Source organism: Miniopterus natalensis, chromosome 15, assembly GCF_054644295.1.
Source record: "Miniopterus natalensis isolate mMinNat1 chromosome 15, mMinNat1.hap1, whole genome shotgun sequence".
NCBI classification, from domain to species: domain Eukaryota; kingdom Metazoa; phylum Chordata; class Mammalia; order Chiroptera; family Miniopteridae; genus Miniopterus; species Miniopterus natalensis.
In genome coordinates this window covers 24,285,602-24,302,185 of record NC_142095.1, presented here as the reverse complement: position 1 = coordinate 24,302,185, position 16,584 = coordinate 24,285,602, and the positions used below count along the sequence as shown (strand labels likewise).

Below are 16,584 nucleotides of genomic sequence, written 5' to 3'. Positions count from 1 at the left end.
GTGGGGAACTCAGATATTTTCTCAAAATCATTCATTTCCTCACCATCTTTCGTACGTAACTGATGGGGGGTTATTTGTTGGTGCTATTGCTTGTAACTGCTGGTCCACTTTCTTTCTGACTTTCTATCATCCAGCATTAATGTCTTTCCCTTTGCTCAGTTGTCACAGCCTTAATGAATTCTGCTTAATTTCCTTGCAGGGCCAAGTTCAATTCCCCAGATTCCTGCCCCTGAGTCAGCCTCTAGTACATTCCCTCACCCCGTTATCACAGCTCTAGCACCAGCTAGCAGGTTTTCCAGAGACTTGATAAGGCCAGGAGCTTATTACCAGTTTGAGGCTTTGATGCTGAGGGGATTGATTGTCACCAATCAGATGTCAGTCGGTTTCCCATCCATCCTTCATCTGTCACAGAGAGCAAGCACAGTGACATGCTTCTTCCTCGCATGATGTCCCGAGTGATCCCAAAACATCTCTTGCTTCTAAAGGGCTCAAAACTGCAGAGTGGCCTTCTCAGCCTCCTGAGAGAAGCAAATACATTGGATAACCTGAAATTATCCCCAAATCTGACTGTCGTATAAGGCCTCCAAAAGAGGCATTTAACATCCCCCAGCCTGTGTTTTTCAAAGGATAGTGCTCACAAATATGAATTATATCACTATAGCAAACCACCTTTTAATTATGCTCTGTATACCTCCCATAAATTTATAGATTAAAACATATCTTGGTGAACAAAATGGCTGGTGCAAGGCAAAGCCTCCCAAACTGGGCGTTAGGACAGCAGAGTCCTGGTGCTGCTTTGGCCACTGACTGGCTGTGTGTCCCCAGGCAAGTCAGCCTCCTTCTCTGAACCTCTGTCTCCTCTGAACCTCTGGAGAGCTTATCAGTAGCATTTTAGTGATGGTTCACGTATCTACTCCCTCTTCCAACTTCTAACTACGAGCACATCCAGGATAGCCAGTGAGCTTTATTTTTGGAATATTGTATTTTATTATATTGTAGGATATGATATAATATGATATATGATATGATATGATATATGATATGATGATATGATATGATATGATATGATATGATATGATATGATATGATATGATATGATATGATATGATGATATGATATGATATGATGATATGATATGATATGATATGATGTAATTCCCTGGTGCTTGGCACAGTGCTTGGCTCATAGTGTATACAGTCAGTGATCTTTGATGGCATGAAATGGTCATGGGTTATCCTGACTAGCTACCAGCAGCTGGAATTACTAGTCCCACAATTTGGCATGAGAATTATGGAATATTAACAGTAATGCTTTACATTATGACTGCTTTGTCCAATTCATCTTGCGCATTACTGCCAGGTAATAAAATATCCTTATATCATAGTCAAGCATGGCATAAGCTTATAGCTGAGTTTCTTTTCTCATCTTTATTCTGCCCCAGGCATCCCCCACGGCCCTCCCATCTTCTCCTCTGCCTGTCAGAGGAGAATCAACCCCTAGAGATCACTTAATGCCAGCTTTTCTTTTTGCCTATTATAAGCCTGGCAAGGTCGCTCTGGAGGTGACCATTGGAGCTGGGAGTAGAGCTGTGATCTGGCTCAGCCCAGTGACCGTCCACTTCAGCCAGGAGCACCCCAGGAGCGAGAGCTGCCCCTGACCAGGCCTGGGCAGGTTCTCAAATCTTATTGCCAGTTCATCCCCTCCCGCAGGAGGGCACCCTTGGGCGGCAGCATGTCCAGAGGTGCATGGCTCCACTCAGAGCACCCCACTGCAATGCAGGCCGCTCCCCTCCCTCCACATTATACTAGAAATCAATATGCACCGATGTTCCGGGCAAGGAAGGAAAATAACTCACTGAAGAAAGTAATTTCAAGTAGTATTTATGAATTTTTTTTCCAATTCCAAAAGTAACACATAATCATTATTGAAAATTGAGAAAATATAGAGAAGTTCAAAGAAGAAAATTTAAACCACCCAGAATCCCAGGTGACTTTTGCGCTCTCTCTGCCCACACTCTGTCCCTTGTCCTCTGTGAATGGGCACGTGCGTGCGCGCGCACACACACACACACACACACACACACACGCTGCCGGCAGAGCTCTATAGGCTCTGGTCAATTAGCACTGCTTCAGGAGTGTTTCTAAACTCACTAAATATTTTTCACAGCATTTCTTCTCCTCACCCTCTCTGAGCATGTGGAGCCCTCCTGTTGAGGCCCAACCCTTGCCCATATCTCTGATTGTGCTTTTGGCCCTCCCCCCTCACTGGCCATTTTCTATGAGACTATGACCATGTTCAGGTCTCCTCATCCTGAAAACAAGCCCCCTGGGCCCTGCACCCCCGCAGCCCCCTCCCCTGCAGCGTTGCAGTGCAGTGAGGCAGGGGCTCCCTAGGTGTTCGTGCTGTACTCTCTCCTCCTGGGGGGGATCCAGGCCATGGGAGACAGGGCTCATCCCATGCAGGTGAAGTAGCACCCTGGCAGGGTGGGATGTGGTCACCTGCAGGCTCCACATCTCACCTCGGTGACTCTCAACAAATGATATGTAGCTATAGATAAGTAATACTTAATCCAATATGCTGTTAATTGTTGATAAAACATTCATTTTTATAAGGGACATTTCCTCCAGTCCCATAGTGAATGTGTGGCCGTTTCACCCCAGTACCTGAGAAACTCCATGGTGCTCTTGCTTGGACTTACTAAGGGGACACCTGGTGCATAGAGGGACCCTGGCCGCCAGAGGCCTCCTCCCAGAACCAGGCCCAGAGACCCCCAGAGTGGGGAATCAGCCCATCAGAGCAGAGTTCAGGGTCAGCGTGCTGTGGAAGGTGACTGGGCAGCCTCTGTTGTGCTCCCAGGAGCCCCATCTAAAGGGCCACCATGCACATCCCAGATAGCATAGATTTGTGTATTTACTATACCAATCTTCCACAAGTGAAAAGAAAGTGTCTCTAAGAAAGGCAACATTTTCTAATTCACACAAAGGCCCCAGAAGGGCTAGCACAGGTGTCCCCTCAGTCAGACTAACAGTCTACCCCCTTGGCTGCCATTTGGGGGCTAGGATACTAAAGAGAAGGGTCAGCTGAGTGTCACAGGACTCTCAGGGCTCCTGCTCTGCCTTGGAGTGGTGCCCAGCACTCAGATTTGGGTCTCAGGATTTTAGCCGCAAACAGCCCGATTATAGATTGCCAGTGATTTCTGTGGTTCCCAGATGTGGCCAGTGCCCATTCCCCGCTGTCCAGGTCCCAGAGAGTCTTCCCAGCTTGGTTGTGAGCACTGGGGGAGTGCTCGCTCAAAGGGGCCCGAGAGCTCAGAAAAGACCAATCAGCATCCCACGTCCCAAAGGACAACTGTGGGGAACTCCAAACCGGTGGCGATGGCAGTCAGTCAGCAGATGACCTTAACGCACTGTTATGGCCTGGCAGTGAGACCAGGATGATGCTGGCAGTGGGCCTGTCCTCCCAAGTCCAGACTGGAGGCACAGGCCGGCCCACCCCCACGCAGAGGGACCCCCACACAGCGGTCCCTGAGCAAGGGGAGTAGGGCTCAGCTGTCTTCCGCACCCTCGCTTCCAGCACACCTCCCCGACACTTCACTGTGTCACTCAGACCCCGCTCCTCAGCCACACACGTGTCTAGAGCTCCTCTGGTCCTTCAAGAATGTTGCCATTTCCATGGTTTCCATGCTGTTGAGGGGCTCCTCTCTGTGGTGCTCGCTGTCCCCATGAAGAGCAGGCTCTGGGGAGAGACACTTTAGTCTGGAGGAAGCAGCAGGCAGCAGAACCACAGCGGGATCGCCAGCCCTGTCCCCACCCCCTGCCCAGGGGATAAAGGCCCACAGGCTGTATGAATACATACATATATGTATGTGTATATATATGCACGCCCGTATATATATGGCTCTGTGAGCGGTAAGGAAAAAGGGAGACACAGAGGGACTCAGAGATAGCAGACACATCTGAGGCCCGGGGCCACTGACAGACGAGAGGGGGGCAGCCCAGCAGAAGCCACCTCTCAGACCCTCTGTCCCACCCCCAGAATCGCTGGAGTGCAGTGCGTGACGGTGCCAGGCTACTCCAAGGGCTTTGGCTACCAGACCGGGCAGAGCTTCTCTGGGGAGTTTGACCATGCCTGGAACGCCGTGTACCTTGAAGGGAGATGGCACCTGGTGGACAGCACCTGGGGCAGTGGCCTGGTGGACACCACCACCTCCAAATTCACCTTCCTGTAAGTACAAGTCTCAGTTCTGCTGGGCGTCTGGTCGGTGGGTATGGGGGAGATCCAAGGTTGAAGGAGGCGACAGGAGGGAGGTGGAGCCAGGGAGACCTCGGCCTGCTCCCGGCCCCTCCCACCCTTCCTCAGGCTCCGAAGTGAGCTGGCTCCAGGCCAATTATTAGGGCCCAGAACTTTTTGTTGCCTCACCCTCAGCTGACTGAGTCCCTCCTCTGGCTCCCTGTTCCCTCCACCCAAGAGCTAAAAGCCACAGGCATTTGCCCGCAGGCCACATATGAGGAAAGGCAGGGCTGAGAACCTTCTTTAACTACCTTGGGTTCCTTGCAGGCTCTCGGGCCCATTGGCCATGTGTGATGCACAGATATCAGAATTCTCTCCTGCTGCTTCCCCTAGACACCCAGGCTCCTCTCCTCCTCTGTGGGCTGAATGCAGGAAGGGGTGCTGTTGGTGTGCAGAGTCACTGAGCCACCCTGGGTGCAGAGGGCTGGAGCAACCCTGGCCTTAAGCTGAGGCTACAACGTTCATTGTGGAGTATGATGTCCATCAGCAGCTCAGATCCATCAGAAAAATGAGCACTGTCTCTGATGTTTTCAGTTTAAATATTGACAGCCCCCCCCCACAGAACAAATACAAGCACGTGCACGCACACACACATACATACACACACACAGGGCTGTGCGCTCTCAGGCCTCCTCACCTCTCAGCTCCAGTCGCTGCTCAGGTTGGGCTGAGTAAAACCCCCCCATCTCAGATGAGTCTCCCCATTCTCTTCTTGATCCCCAATGCTGATTCCCAGAGAGCCACGTCTGATCATCTGGTTGATCCCATACACTCAGAAGGGCCTCCACTGGCACAGCTGCTCAGGCATGGAGACGAGTGAGGGCAATGGAGCTGGCCCACCTGAGCGCTTTCCCTCCCTGCCTCCACTGCCTGGCACCTGGTCCGCAGGTCACACCTTTTGCTCCCTTCAAGTCTCCAGCTTTGAGAGCAGGGGAGCACATTCTCCCTGGACGCAGCTGTGAGTTGTGGCCTTCTCCTTGACAAGGCCTCAGATCCTACCTTGGCTCCTGTTTCAGTAAGCAGACATGAGTGGTAGTCTCCAGTGCCCGTATCAGGATTGGAGATGGTGCCTCTTCCCATCCAGGCGTTGACAGGACCCCTCCTGTGGGAGTGTTAGCCAAAAGAAGGCCCCACAGATCCCCCTGTGAGGCCCCGCCCCCCAGAGCTGGCCCTGTTCACCCCCATGGCTGCTGACCAGCTTTTCCTCTGCTCCAGCTACAATGAATTCTACTTCCTGACCCATCCCGCACTGTTCATCGAGGACCACTTCCCCGACAACAAGAACTGGCAACTGCTCAAACCTCCTCAGTCCCTGAGGCAGTTCGAGAACAACATGTATCACAAGAGTGAATTCTACAACAAGGGGATGCTGAGTGCCCACCCGGAGACCCCTGTGATCAGAACAGGTAACCCTGGCAGGTGGCCAGTGCACCCGCAGCAGGGACAGGGCAGCCACTCAGTGCCTCTAGGCACCTGGGCCCCCATGGGGCTGTCTTTCTGGGCCCGTGAGCTCAGTGTAAGCCGATGTATGTGGAGGGGCATGCAGGGGAGGGCCACTGAGGCAGCCAAGGTTGGCAGGCCATCAGTCACGGGTATAGGGACAGAAACCCGCTCACGCCAGCATGAACCAAGACGGGGGCGTGGAGGAAGCCTGCAGGCTTTCCTACCCCATGGGTTGCACTCACAGCCCAGCCCGTCAGGCAGCAGGATCTGTTCCCCATGCTGGCTGAGCCTCAAGCAGCTCACAGGGTAGGTAAGGACAGCCTGAGCCCTGGCTGAGCCCCCTCCCAGTTCAGGTGCCCAACAGAAGCTGGCCACCCTTCTGTGTTCTGTTCCCAAACTCCTGGCAGAGAGCATGGTTGGCCCAGCTGAGTCAGTATCTGTGTGTCAGTGATCTAACCAGGATGCCTGGGAGTGGCAACGGTCTCCCAAGACTGAGGGTGGGGAAAGTCTTCTCAGGTAGGTGGCTGGTGAGCTGGGTCTTAGGAGCTGGAGTAGAGCAGGCATTATGGTACATGGGGACGTACATGTCCCAGGAATCTCAGCTCCAGCTCCCCGAGACCAGGGCTGGCTCCAGAGGGCAATACAGCCTCCTCGGTGCCCTGGATGCCTGTTGGCTCTGCTGGCCTCTGCTCCACCTCCCTCCTTTCTGGCAACAGGATCCAGCCCTTTCCAGCTAGCTTCCCTGGGGCTGGGCAGTGCAGGACCCCGAACTGAGCTGTCCCCGTGGCTAGCCTGGAGTGACATTTGCTCCCTACCTCCCCACAGGGGCCACACAAGCAGCCAGTTGGGTGTGTCTGCACACTATGAGGCATACAGGGTGCCAGCTCCAGGGCTCCAGAATTGTGGGCATAGGCCTCACAGGACTGTCTCCAGAGGACTGTGTCTTATGCATCTCTGAGGCCCTGGGGCCTGGTCCTGGGCTGGGCACATGCCTGGACACCCTGCGGGGCTCAACACAGCCCTGTCAGTGCCCCCCCACACCTCAGCAAAGGACTGCCTGTCTGTCCACCCCCTCTCTACTTCCAGGGGGCTTGTGTACCCTCAGGAGGGAAGGCCTGAGCTCACATTAGTGATAGCACAGGGTGGCCTGGGGGTGGGCCAGAGCCCGTGGAGGACCCACCATGCACTGCAGGGGCGATGGGGGCACAGGTGCTCCCAGATTAGTTCCAGCTGCCTTGCCCCTTCAGCCTCACTAGGGGTTTCCTTAACCAGGCTAAATTCTGGCTTACTTTTTAAAACTACAAATACCTGGTGTATCCTGCTGCTAAATCACAGCGGGAGGCCACTCTCTTGGAGAATGCCTCTCCTGAGCTTGAGGCCGAGGGCCTTGGCTGCCTGGGGTCTCAGCAGGTGGGAGCCTGTTGTCTGCAGTGGGCCCTGGAGCCCCAGGGAAGAATGTGCCAGGGCACACCAACATCCAGCTAATGCCACTGAGTGGAATTTGCCTTTTCAAGCGACAGAAATGTCAACACCGGGTGCTTTCATAGATAGTAATCTAAAATGAGATTCCATATTCGTGATGCATATTTAAAGACTCTCTCTTGGTTGGAGCTAGATATGTTAAGAGTGGAGATGGGAAGGAACCAGAAGAGGGAAACTGAGGTGCACAAGGCAGGAGAGGAAGAGGGCACAGGACGGGGGGGGGGTGGAAAGCCACTGAGAGCAGAGAGCTGGAGAGAGCCAGGAAGGACGAGGGGAGGGGGAAGAGAAAGGGTGCCAAGGGGGTCACAGGCTCCAACAGTCCTTAGGGGTCCCCAGGCCTTTATTTCAAGTCTTCCCAGCCATACCCATTACCGTTGCCAAGAACCCTCCGGGCAGGGCACAGGGACAAGGCAGAGAAGGAAACAGGTGGGCCCCTTGGGCATAGCAATCATGCCCAGCAGGGAGAACAGACAGTACACAAAACAAATTCATGTCAGCAGTGTAAGGTTCCCTGAAAAGAACAGAGGGCAGGGGAGAGGCCTCCGCACTCAGCCTCATCTGAGGAGCCTGGAAGGCTTCTTGGCAGTCAGATCTTACCCAGGTTTGCGGGAAGGCGGTGGAGGGGAGAGCAGGCGAGAGAAAGGGTGTGCCCCTGGAGGATGTGAGAGAAGGCCCTGTGGCCCTGAGGAGGCCCATGTTGCTGGCAAGGCTGCAGGGAACAGGCCTCTCCGATGGCTCCAGCTCAATGGTGACCACAGAAGTGAGCCCAGGAGCGGCAGGGAGGATATTTTCACAGGAGCCCTCAGGCTGTCATGTGCAGGCACTGGACGATGTTCCACGCATCAGATGTGAATTGCAGGGGCACCTCACAACCAATTCAGATGCTGGGTGGAACAGGGTGGGGCCATGAGCGGTTGAGGGCTGAGGCAGCTCTGTCCACTGAGCTGGTTTAAAAGAGGAAGTGAGGGGAGAGGGTTTCAACCCAAAGAGGATAACAAGTCTATTATCCTTGGTCACTTTCTTTGGAGGTTACATTGGGACAGATCTGCCATAGGTACTGAAGGCCATAGACAAAGAGTATAGACAAAGAAAATAGCACAAAAGCATGAAGAACTCCCCAATCAGTGGAATGGAAAGAGAAGGAATGACAGCAAAGATCAGGTGGCAGTCAGAGGAATGGGAAGAGAGCCAGGCTGGAGAGGGTGGCAGACCCAAGGGGAGGAGAGGACTTCCAGAAGGGCATGGCCAGTAGCCTATTCTCCAAGAAAGTCACTGAAGACTTTGGAGAGTGGAGACAGAGGCCAGATTTCAGAGAGCCAAATGGGTAGAGAGGAAGTGCAGTGGGGTGGGGTTTGGGAGTATAAGGTAGGTGAGGAATTGGCACTGCCTGAGTGGGTAAGGGGAGAGGCAGAGGGAGGGGCACCACAGAGCCAACATGCAAAGACCCTCCCGTGCACACACTGACTCTTCACTCCACAAACATGGCTAAGACACACCTATGAGAGAAGCATGGGATGGGCGAGGGTGGAACAAGGAAGCAGGCCCACCCTTTGAGCGCAGGCCCCAGGAGCAAAGTCAATCCAAACAATTTTTAAGGTAATGTGTTGATGTAACAACTGTTGATACTGTAATAAACAGATGCTGGAGGGAGCAGTGTGAAAGCAAGGCTCAAGACTTGGAGGAGATAGTCAAAGGGTGGCTCTCCAAGCAGGGCCCCAGGCCCTCCTTGCTCCCCTGCCCTGGAATCAGGGTAGGCCTCCATGCAGCTTTCATCCCATGTGAATCAAATGAGTGAAATGAGCACATACAACTGGGGGCAGATTTTTTTCTTGAGATCCCACCTTTCATCTCCCTCATAGAGAACCACCTAAAAAGGGTCCCCCTTCCAGTGGTGTGCTGTAGCTGGTTTATGTCATGTTTGGTGACACTCCATTGGATACTTAAAATCAACCTTGATGAAAGTATTTACACCACGGAAATGGGCAAATGCTACAGGTCAGGGCTCTTTCATCCAGAGAGCCAATTGTTAAACATTTACCAGCACACCTTCACAGGCTGACCCCATCTCACTTACCCTTGGCTTCCTCTCCGCAGTGAACGGGAAGGCCACAATCACCATGGAGAGCTGTGCCCCAACGCTGTTCATGTTTATGCTCAATGGCAAGCAAGAGCATGGGCTGCTGAGCCTCCAGAAGAACGGGATGAAGCTGGAGGTCTACCCTCCAACCATGGGCACCCACAAGCTGCAGATCTTTGCCAAAGGCAACTCTGACATCTACAGCTCAGTGCTGGAGTACACGCTCAAGTGTAACTACGTGGACTTGGGCATCCGGCTGCCAGCTGAGCTGCACCAGCCCGTGGGCCCCAGCTGGTTCTCAGAGAAGATGGGCATCCTGAAGCCCTCCCACCCTGACCCCATGATCCACACCACTGATGGGCGCTGCTCCATCAGCTTTGGCGTGGAGGAGGGCATCAGCGTCCTGGCTTCCCTGCACGGGGACGATGGCCCCATCACCGAGGAGACGCAGCGGCGCTACATCTTCCAGCTGCACCGGGAGAAGCGGACAGAGCTGAAGGTCCAGCTGCCCCATGCCGGCAAGTTTGCCCTCAAGATCTTTGTCAAGAAGAGGCAAGAACCGGGCAACTATGTCTTTGTCTTCAATTATCTCCTGTGCTGCACCAACACCAAGGTGAACTGGCCCATGTTCCCCGAGAGCTTTGGCAACTGGGGGCAGGACAATGAGCTGCTGGAGCCTCTGTCAGGCACGCTTCCTGCCAACCGGAATGTCCCATTCAAGTTGAAGCTGCACGGAGTCGCCAAAGTTCTGGTGAAGGGGCAGGACACGTGGCCCCTGACCCTGAACAGCGAGGGCTACTGGGAGGGCAGCTGCAACACAGCCGGCTGCCAAGAAGTCTATGTCATGGTTCTGGAGAACGCCAACCACAGCTTCTATTCCTACATCCTGAAATATAAAGTGAATGACCAGTGAGGGCCCGAGCCCAGTCACCTGGCCAGGGAGGGCCCAAGGGAAATGCAGAGAGCCCTGGACACCACCGAGTCTGCATGGAATCACTCCCGGGCCTCTGCCTCTGTCTCCCTGCTCTGCCGCAGGAGCTGTGATGTTTGTGTTCTGATGGCTTCACTCAGTTGTGGCGATGGCTGAGGGGACAGAGGCATAGGCTCTTTAGAAGAAAAAGGTGCTATGTAAATCCAAGGTATTGTGAACTGTACGCCACTGCCCAGGTGCCCCCTTCTCATATTCATGCCGTTGTTGTTGTAGGGTTGATGCGGGAAAGCAGGGGTGTTGCCCAGACTGAGAGCTCTTCACATGATGGTGAGAGGATTAATTCTCCTTGGGGCCCCTGAGGGATGTGATTTGCAAGCTGAGTCATCTCTGATCCTAGAGGCCCTTCCCAGGCACATCTCAGTGTTTCTCACCCACTCCTGGATTCCAGGGAAGGTTGGACTGTCATTTTTTCCCCAGACCTGACCATCTTCAGCATTCCTGCTGCCTCTTTATTAGGTGCTTCTTGCTCTTGGGGGAAAAGAAGATGTGGAGTGGAAGCCAGCGCCCCCAACTGGCTGGAGGCTGGTGGCCCCCACAATCCCTGTGTATACTGGGAATGTGGCAACAGAGAAGCTTTGAGGAGACTGGGAAGCAGAGAGAAGCCATGCCCAGCCTTGGGTGTCCTGGGTGGGGGCACCGTGGCAGTCTTGCAACCTGAGTCTGCAGGATGAGACCTCTGACTCTGCGCCCAGAAGAGCCTGCCAGACAGTTGGTTCAGGTTGGGGTGACCTTCCAGGTCCCCTCCGAGCCTGCACCCTGCACAGGGAGCTTCAAGAGGCCTGCCAGCCCCTGGGGAGCCTTGTTGATAGCCCTAAACACAGACCTGGGCGAGGAAGCCAGGCAAGGGAGCAGTGCAATGCTGCAGTGCCAAGGAGACTCCCAGATAACAGGGCTCTACAGGCCCCCAGGAGTCCCCACCAGCACAGTCACAGCTGAGGGACCTCAACCTGCTCTGAGGGCAGTTTTTGTGCTTGTCCCTATGCCATCTCCCTTCCTCCTTTTCTCTGACAAGAGAGGTCCTCGAGGTCCCACCTTCTGTGGGGACAGTTCAGAGCCCCTTGCTTGCTCAGGTCCGAGAAGCCTTGGCTGCCCAGCTGGCCCTCAGCAGCACCTCTGGCAGGCGTTGCCATGGCAACCGTGGGAAGGCTGGCTCCAGCGAGGGCAGTGGAGAGGGAAAGATGGAGAATGCCCTGGTGGCTGATGCAACACCATTGGGCACACAGGCACATTCAAGGCGGCCCCTGCTGACCTCCGGGCTTCTCCGGCTCTGTGGCCTCTGGCTATCTCAGTGCCCCCACCCCTGAGAGCCAGCACTGCCCAGCACTCTCCCCTCACTGCTGCTCCAATCGCCCCCAGGCTCAGCTCCAGCCAGGGCCAGCCAGGCATCCTCACAGCCTCCTCTGCCTTCATTCTCACATTTGTGTATTCAACCAATGTTTGTGGGCACTTCATAAGCACCAGGCACTGTGCCTCGTGCTAGGGTTACAGAGGAAACAAAAGGGGCCCTGCCCCTGCCATCCCAGAGCTCAGGGTGGGTGGCAGCTGCCTCCTCACCCAGACCTGCCTCAAGTTCCAGGCTCCCTACACTTCAGTCCCTCATCCCCATGGGCTCCCTCCTCAAAGGTCCCCGCTGCCACCCAGCGTGGGCCTGGCCCAGAGCAGTGTTACAGCAGTAACATCTTCCACCAGGCTAGAGGCCCTGGAACTCGAGGGGAGTGCCCCCCACGGGGGGCTGAGCTGTCCTGGCCTGTGTCCAGTGCCTTCTGGCAGGCTCTGCCACCCAGGCATTCAGCACCATGTCACTCGCCTGGGAAACGCACAAAGGCCCTGGGGAAGGAACTGCTGTGCCCCACGACAGGGAAACAAGGGGAGTTTTTACACCCTGAAAACAGCCTTTTCTCACACCTTTGATTTTATGGCCTGAAAGAAATGTGCTGTTTCATCAAAATAATAAGTTCCTTCAATGACTCCTGTCATTCACTGGAACCCCAAGCTGGCTGCCTCCTGCTGAGAAGGACACGCATCTTTTTAAAAACAATGTACTTAATCAATATATTCAAAATAGGGGCTGTCCGGAGAAGCGGAAAGCGAGGCCCAGCCTCTCAAAGTGCCTGCAGAGCATCCGCGTGCCCTTCGCCGGTTCATCAGGCGACCCCATTGTAAAGACAGCTGTAGACACAGTCAGAAAATCACCTGCATTTCTTTCCACTGAAGTAAAAATACGTGAAATGAAATCTCATATTCATGAATTTTTACACGCATGCTGCTCAGGGTAGAATTTGGGGTTGCATTTTGAGGTCTTTTCAAATCCTCGTCTTTGTTTCCCGGTCCACGAGTCCCAGCAGCCGGTGGAATGGCACGGGCGCCCCCTGGTGCCCAACCTGCGGAACTGTCGTCTCTGCACACCTCCGCAAGGCTGAACCTATCCCTGAGGGTTTTCCGCAGAATTTGCAAAATGCTGCCGAGATGTTTTGTGTTAAATTCACTTGGTGCTCTCTCGTGGCTTCTCAGGGCTTCCTCGTGTGTACACTAGCACATTTTTGCCACGCACAAGCTGTGAAGCAAATCTGGGGGACTGCCTGGCGAGAAGACACGGAGTATAATAGGATTGGGGCGTGCTTGGCCCAGAAATCCCATCTTGAAACTGAAACACTGGACATTGGACTGGATGTCAGCTTTGACCACACTCATTACTATGCCAGGGAAAGACTGAAGCTGACCATACTCGGAGAGCTTTGGCTGGCACGTCCCAGGATGACCAGCCCTGAGGCCACAGGCGGAAGGGTGTGGAGGGTTCCAAAGGGAGGGAGAGTGCAGGGGCAAATGGGCTACAACCACAACTGCAATGAACTTCTTTTCAGCTCGTTTGGGAAGCGGCACCAGCACAGCTGGACTCCGTTTTCAGTCTGATTGTGATGGTTGTGAGTTCCCTGTATGTTACATTGTCCCACCAGGACAAACTCCGCACATACAGCCTGCTGAGATTAAAGGGAAAGAAAGAGATTAACTGAAGCATGAAGGATTTAGGCTAGACATAAAGAACTATTTCCGGTTGTTAAGCAGGAGGGACACGTTGGGGAGAAAGTTTGTGAAACCCTCTTCTCAAAGGACTTGGAAAGTGGAAACGTTTTGCCAGTGGTCTGGGGTTTTAGAAGCCACGCTAACTGCTCACTGCAAGGACTCGGCTCTCTCCAAACCAGTTAATCTTGAAACCAGTTAATCTTGAAACACATTTGATCGCCCACAGCAAACACAGGGTGAATGGTATTGCCGCATCCTTTGCTATTGGGAAAAGTGTTCAGCGGTGTCCCCCGTGCATCGGTGTCCCGCATCAGTTTATCTGAGGCCATCATTTCTTTTCCTTTGGAATGACTAGTTGGACATCTTTAAGAGGTGATTACTTTGCATTATGCGTGCATTGAGTTGTGTGGGCCTGTGGCTGTTGAATATGCTTTTCCCACGTTGTTGCTGGTGTTGTTTTTCAATAAAATTTATATTCATTTTTATCCAACAATGTAATTATCGATCCATTCTTATCACTGCTCTCACAAGAGGGGGGGGGGAAACAGGAAGAAACACTTTCATGTTCAAAGGAAGCCCTAAGAAGAAGAAAAAAATCAGTGTCCCAGCCGTTTGAATGTGATGGTGAGATGCAAATGGGATGTCGGGCAAATAGCTATTTCACATTAAAGAAAACATAATTAGGTTAACTCCGGCCCCTCTCTGGTTCACATGCCTTTGAAGAACATGAAGGCAGCATTTCTTTCAATGAATCTTGTTTAACTTGAAATTTTTAAAGTCAATCCTAATTTCTGTTTTTAGTGGGAGAAAAAAGAATATACCCAAAATGCCTATCACTGTACCTTTTTTGTTTTGAGTATATGTAAATAGATATTTCTTGAGATTCATATGCTTTCCAGCAGGCTTTCTAAACAGATTATTCATAAATTAGACATTTAGGGAAATACAGAAAATGAAAATCTAGGCACATCTAGGAAGCTGCCGTAACCATGGAGACCATTCTCGTAGCTGTGGTGTGAAGGACAGAAAGAATTTGTGTTCCCAAATCCCCCCCACCATGGCCCTTACCGCTAGATGCACGCACCTGAGTCCCAGCATGCTTCTCCTTAGGAAGGAGGCCCCCAGGCGGACCGTGTTAAGGGAAGTCAGAAGAAACAGTCTTCGCATAATAGAAGAAGGAACTCTTGAATTATTAGAACAGTCTGAAAATGCCAACCCCGAGGCTGGAATGAGTGACCTCTAACGTCCCTTCCAGTAGGGAGAGTCTGTGATGCTGTGTCTCCGTGAACAGATGCTGGTGGGCGGTAGACCTGGGATTGTCATCTGCGGAACATCTGAAGGGCCCTGCTGCGTTAAGAGCTGCCCTGCAACCCCCAGCAGACTGTGCTCCGGCGTTCTCTCTTGCCCTAGGGCAAGGGGCTGGAGAGAACCCAGCCTCGGGACCAAAGGGGAGGCAACAGCCCCCGACTGAATGTTGCTTCTCTCTGGTTTTGCAAGCAGAACTAAAGAAAACTAAAAGTCAGGCGGCCACTGAGGTGTCCTCTCTTGTATGTCTCAGAGGCGTCACAGAGTCAAAAGATATGAACCAAAGTCCTCTTCTCCCCCAGATTTCCTCCAACTCCTCCTGGGCCCCCCAAAGCAGTAAATGCATCCCCATCTCACAGGGCCTAAGTCAAACTCCTGGTGGCCACTAATGACTCCTTCATCCCCTCCGAGTGATGAAATTTGGCCTATGCTGGCTGTGTCTCATCTCTTTTCCAACTCCACGTCCACTCCATTGCACGGCCTTTGCCATAACTCAAGCCCTCTTCATCTCTCCGTTACACTAGTGTGACTGCTTCCTGTGATGGCATGATCCCTCCCCCTGCCTCAGGACTCTCCATGTTTCCTCTTACATGAACACCACAACTACTGGGTGTGTTAAGACAAGGTTTCCATGAAAGCCTTCCAGAAGATGTGTACCACCTGTGGAGAAGGCATAATTTGTGTCGGTCACTGGTGGAAAAGGTAGGTCTTCAAACAAAAACTGGGGGAGGGGGTTTTCTTGGTTGTTAATCCTCACTGGAGGCTATTTTTCCCATTGATTTTTAGAGAAAGTGGAAGGGAGGGAGGGAGAGAAAGAGAGAGAGAAACATCGATGTGAGAGAGACACATCGATTGTTTGCCTCCCCCACTCACCCCAACTGGAGGCTGGGGATGGAACCTGACACCCAGGTACATGCCCTTGACCGGGAATCGAACCCGCAACCCTTTAGTATGTGGGCTGAAGCTCCATCCAGTGAGCCACACTGACCAGGGCCAAAAACTGGTTTTAATAGGGAGGCAGGAAAAATCCCAGAGTCCTCTCCTTTTTTTGGACTCTGAAGAGGCCAGGTGCTGCAGCCTTCACTACCAGGCCATAGTGTGTAGGAGGGCTCTGAGCGCCACCGCCAAATGGGGACCCGAGACAGGGCACAGTGGTACAGCCCTGAAGGTGAGCAAGCTACTCCATGTAAGTCAGATTATCCACGGGAGAATGCCACCCTGCTGGTGAAGGGGGGCGGTAGAGGACACTCAGGGACTCTTTGAGGCCGTGAACAGTTTTATGGAATTTCCTTTTCTCAATCTAATTAGGATTCCTACCCAGATTTCCCCCACCCTCAACCCTGCTTAAAGGAGATCCTGTAGCCCAAGCTTGGTGCTTCTGTTGCAAAGCATACAGATAGAGCTGAAGGCAGCTGCTGGTCCCACCCACACTTACCCAGTGCCCAACAAATCAACCTTTCTGCAGAAGAGCTCCTAAACCCCAGGAGAACATGTTATCTTCAGAAAGAGCAGTGGAATGGTGAATCTTTGGTTATTTAAGACCAAAATACATAAACATTTTCTACCATATGTGGGACTATCTCCAGGAGAGTTGCTATTTAGAAAGCAATGCTCAAGTGAACACTCAGAGCTCAGGTTTCTTTGAGCAAAGTTCTCCTCGGGGCTGAGCCTGTAAAGCAGGGGTGGGAAACCTTTTTTCTGCCAAGGGCCATTTGGATATTTGTAACATCATTCTTGGGCCATACAAAATTGTCAACTTAAACATTAGCTATGAAAAAAGCTCCTAGATTTATTGAATTCCAAGTCCTACCAGCAGTTGCCTTGGCAGGGCCAGACCAAATATAATTTCAAGGGCCGTATACAGCCCGAGGGCCAGATATTCCCCACCCCTGCTAAAGGGAAGCTGAGTCATGAGGGTTTGAGAATGAGAAGGAAACCTGGACGGGGCCTGCTGAGTGGTTTCATGCCTTCCCTT

The 16,584-nt window shown here is 52.7% G+C and overlaps 1 protein-coding gene across 4 annotated transcripts in view; it reads left to right on the top strand.

Moving 5' to 3' along the window:
• KY (kyphoscoliosis peptidase) overlaps positions 1–10,298 on the top strand; it is a 41,023-nt gene extending 30,725 nt beyond the window's left edge. For all 4 annotated transcript variants that reach the window (XM_087824622.1, XM_087824621.1, XM_087824620.1 and 1 more), the window contains 3 exons: positions 4,036–4,224; positions 5,506–5,696; positions 9,310–10,298. In XM_087824622.1, coding sequence (XP_087680748.1) covers positions 4,036–4,224; positions 5,506–5,696; positions 9,310–10,205 — 1,276 coding nt within the window. In that variant the 3' untranslated portion in view covers positions 10,206–10,298. The remainder of the gene's footprint in view (positions 1–4,035; positions 4,225–5,505; positions 5,697–9,309) is intronic.
• Positions 10,299–16,584: the final 6,286 nt, after the last annotated feature.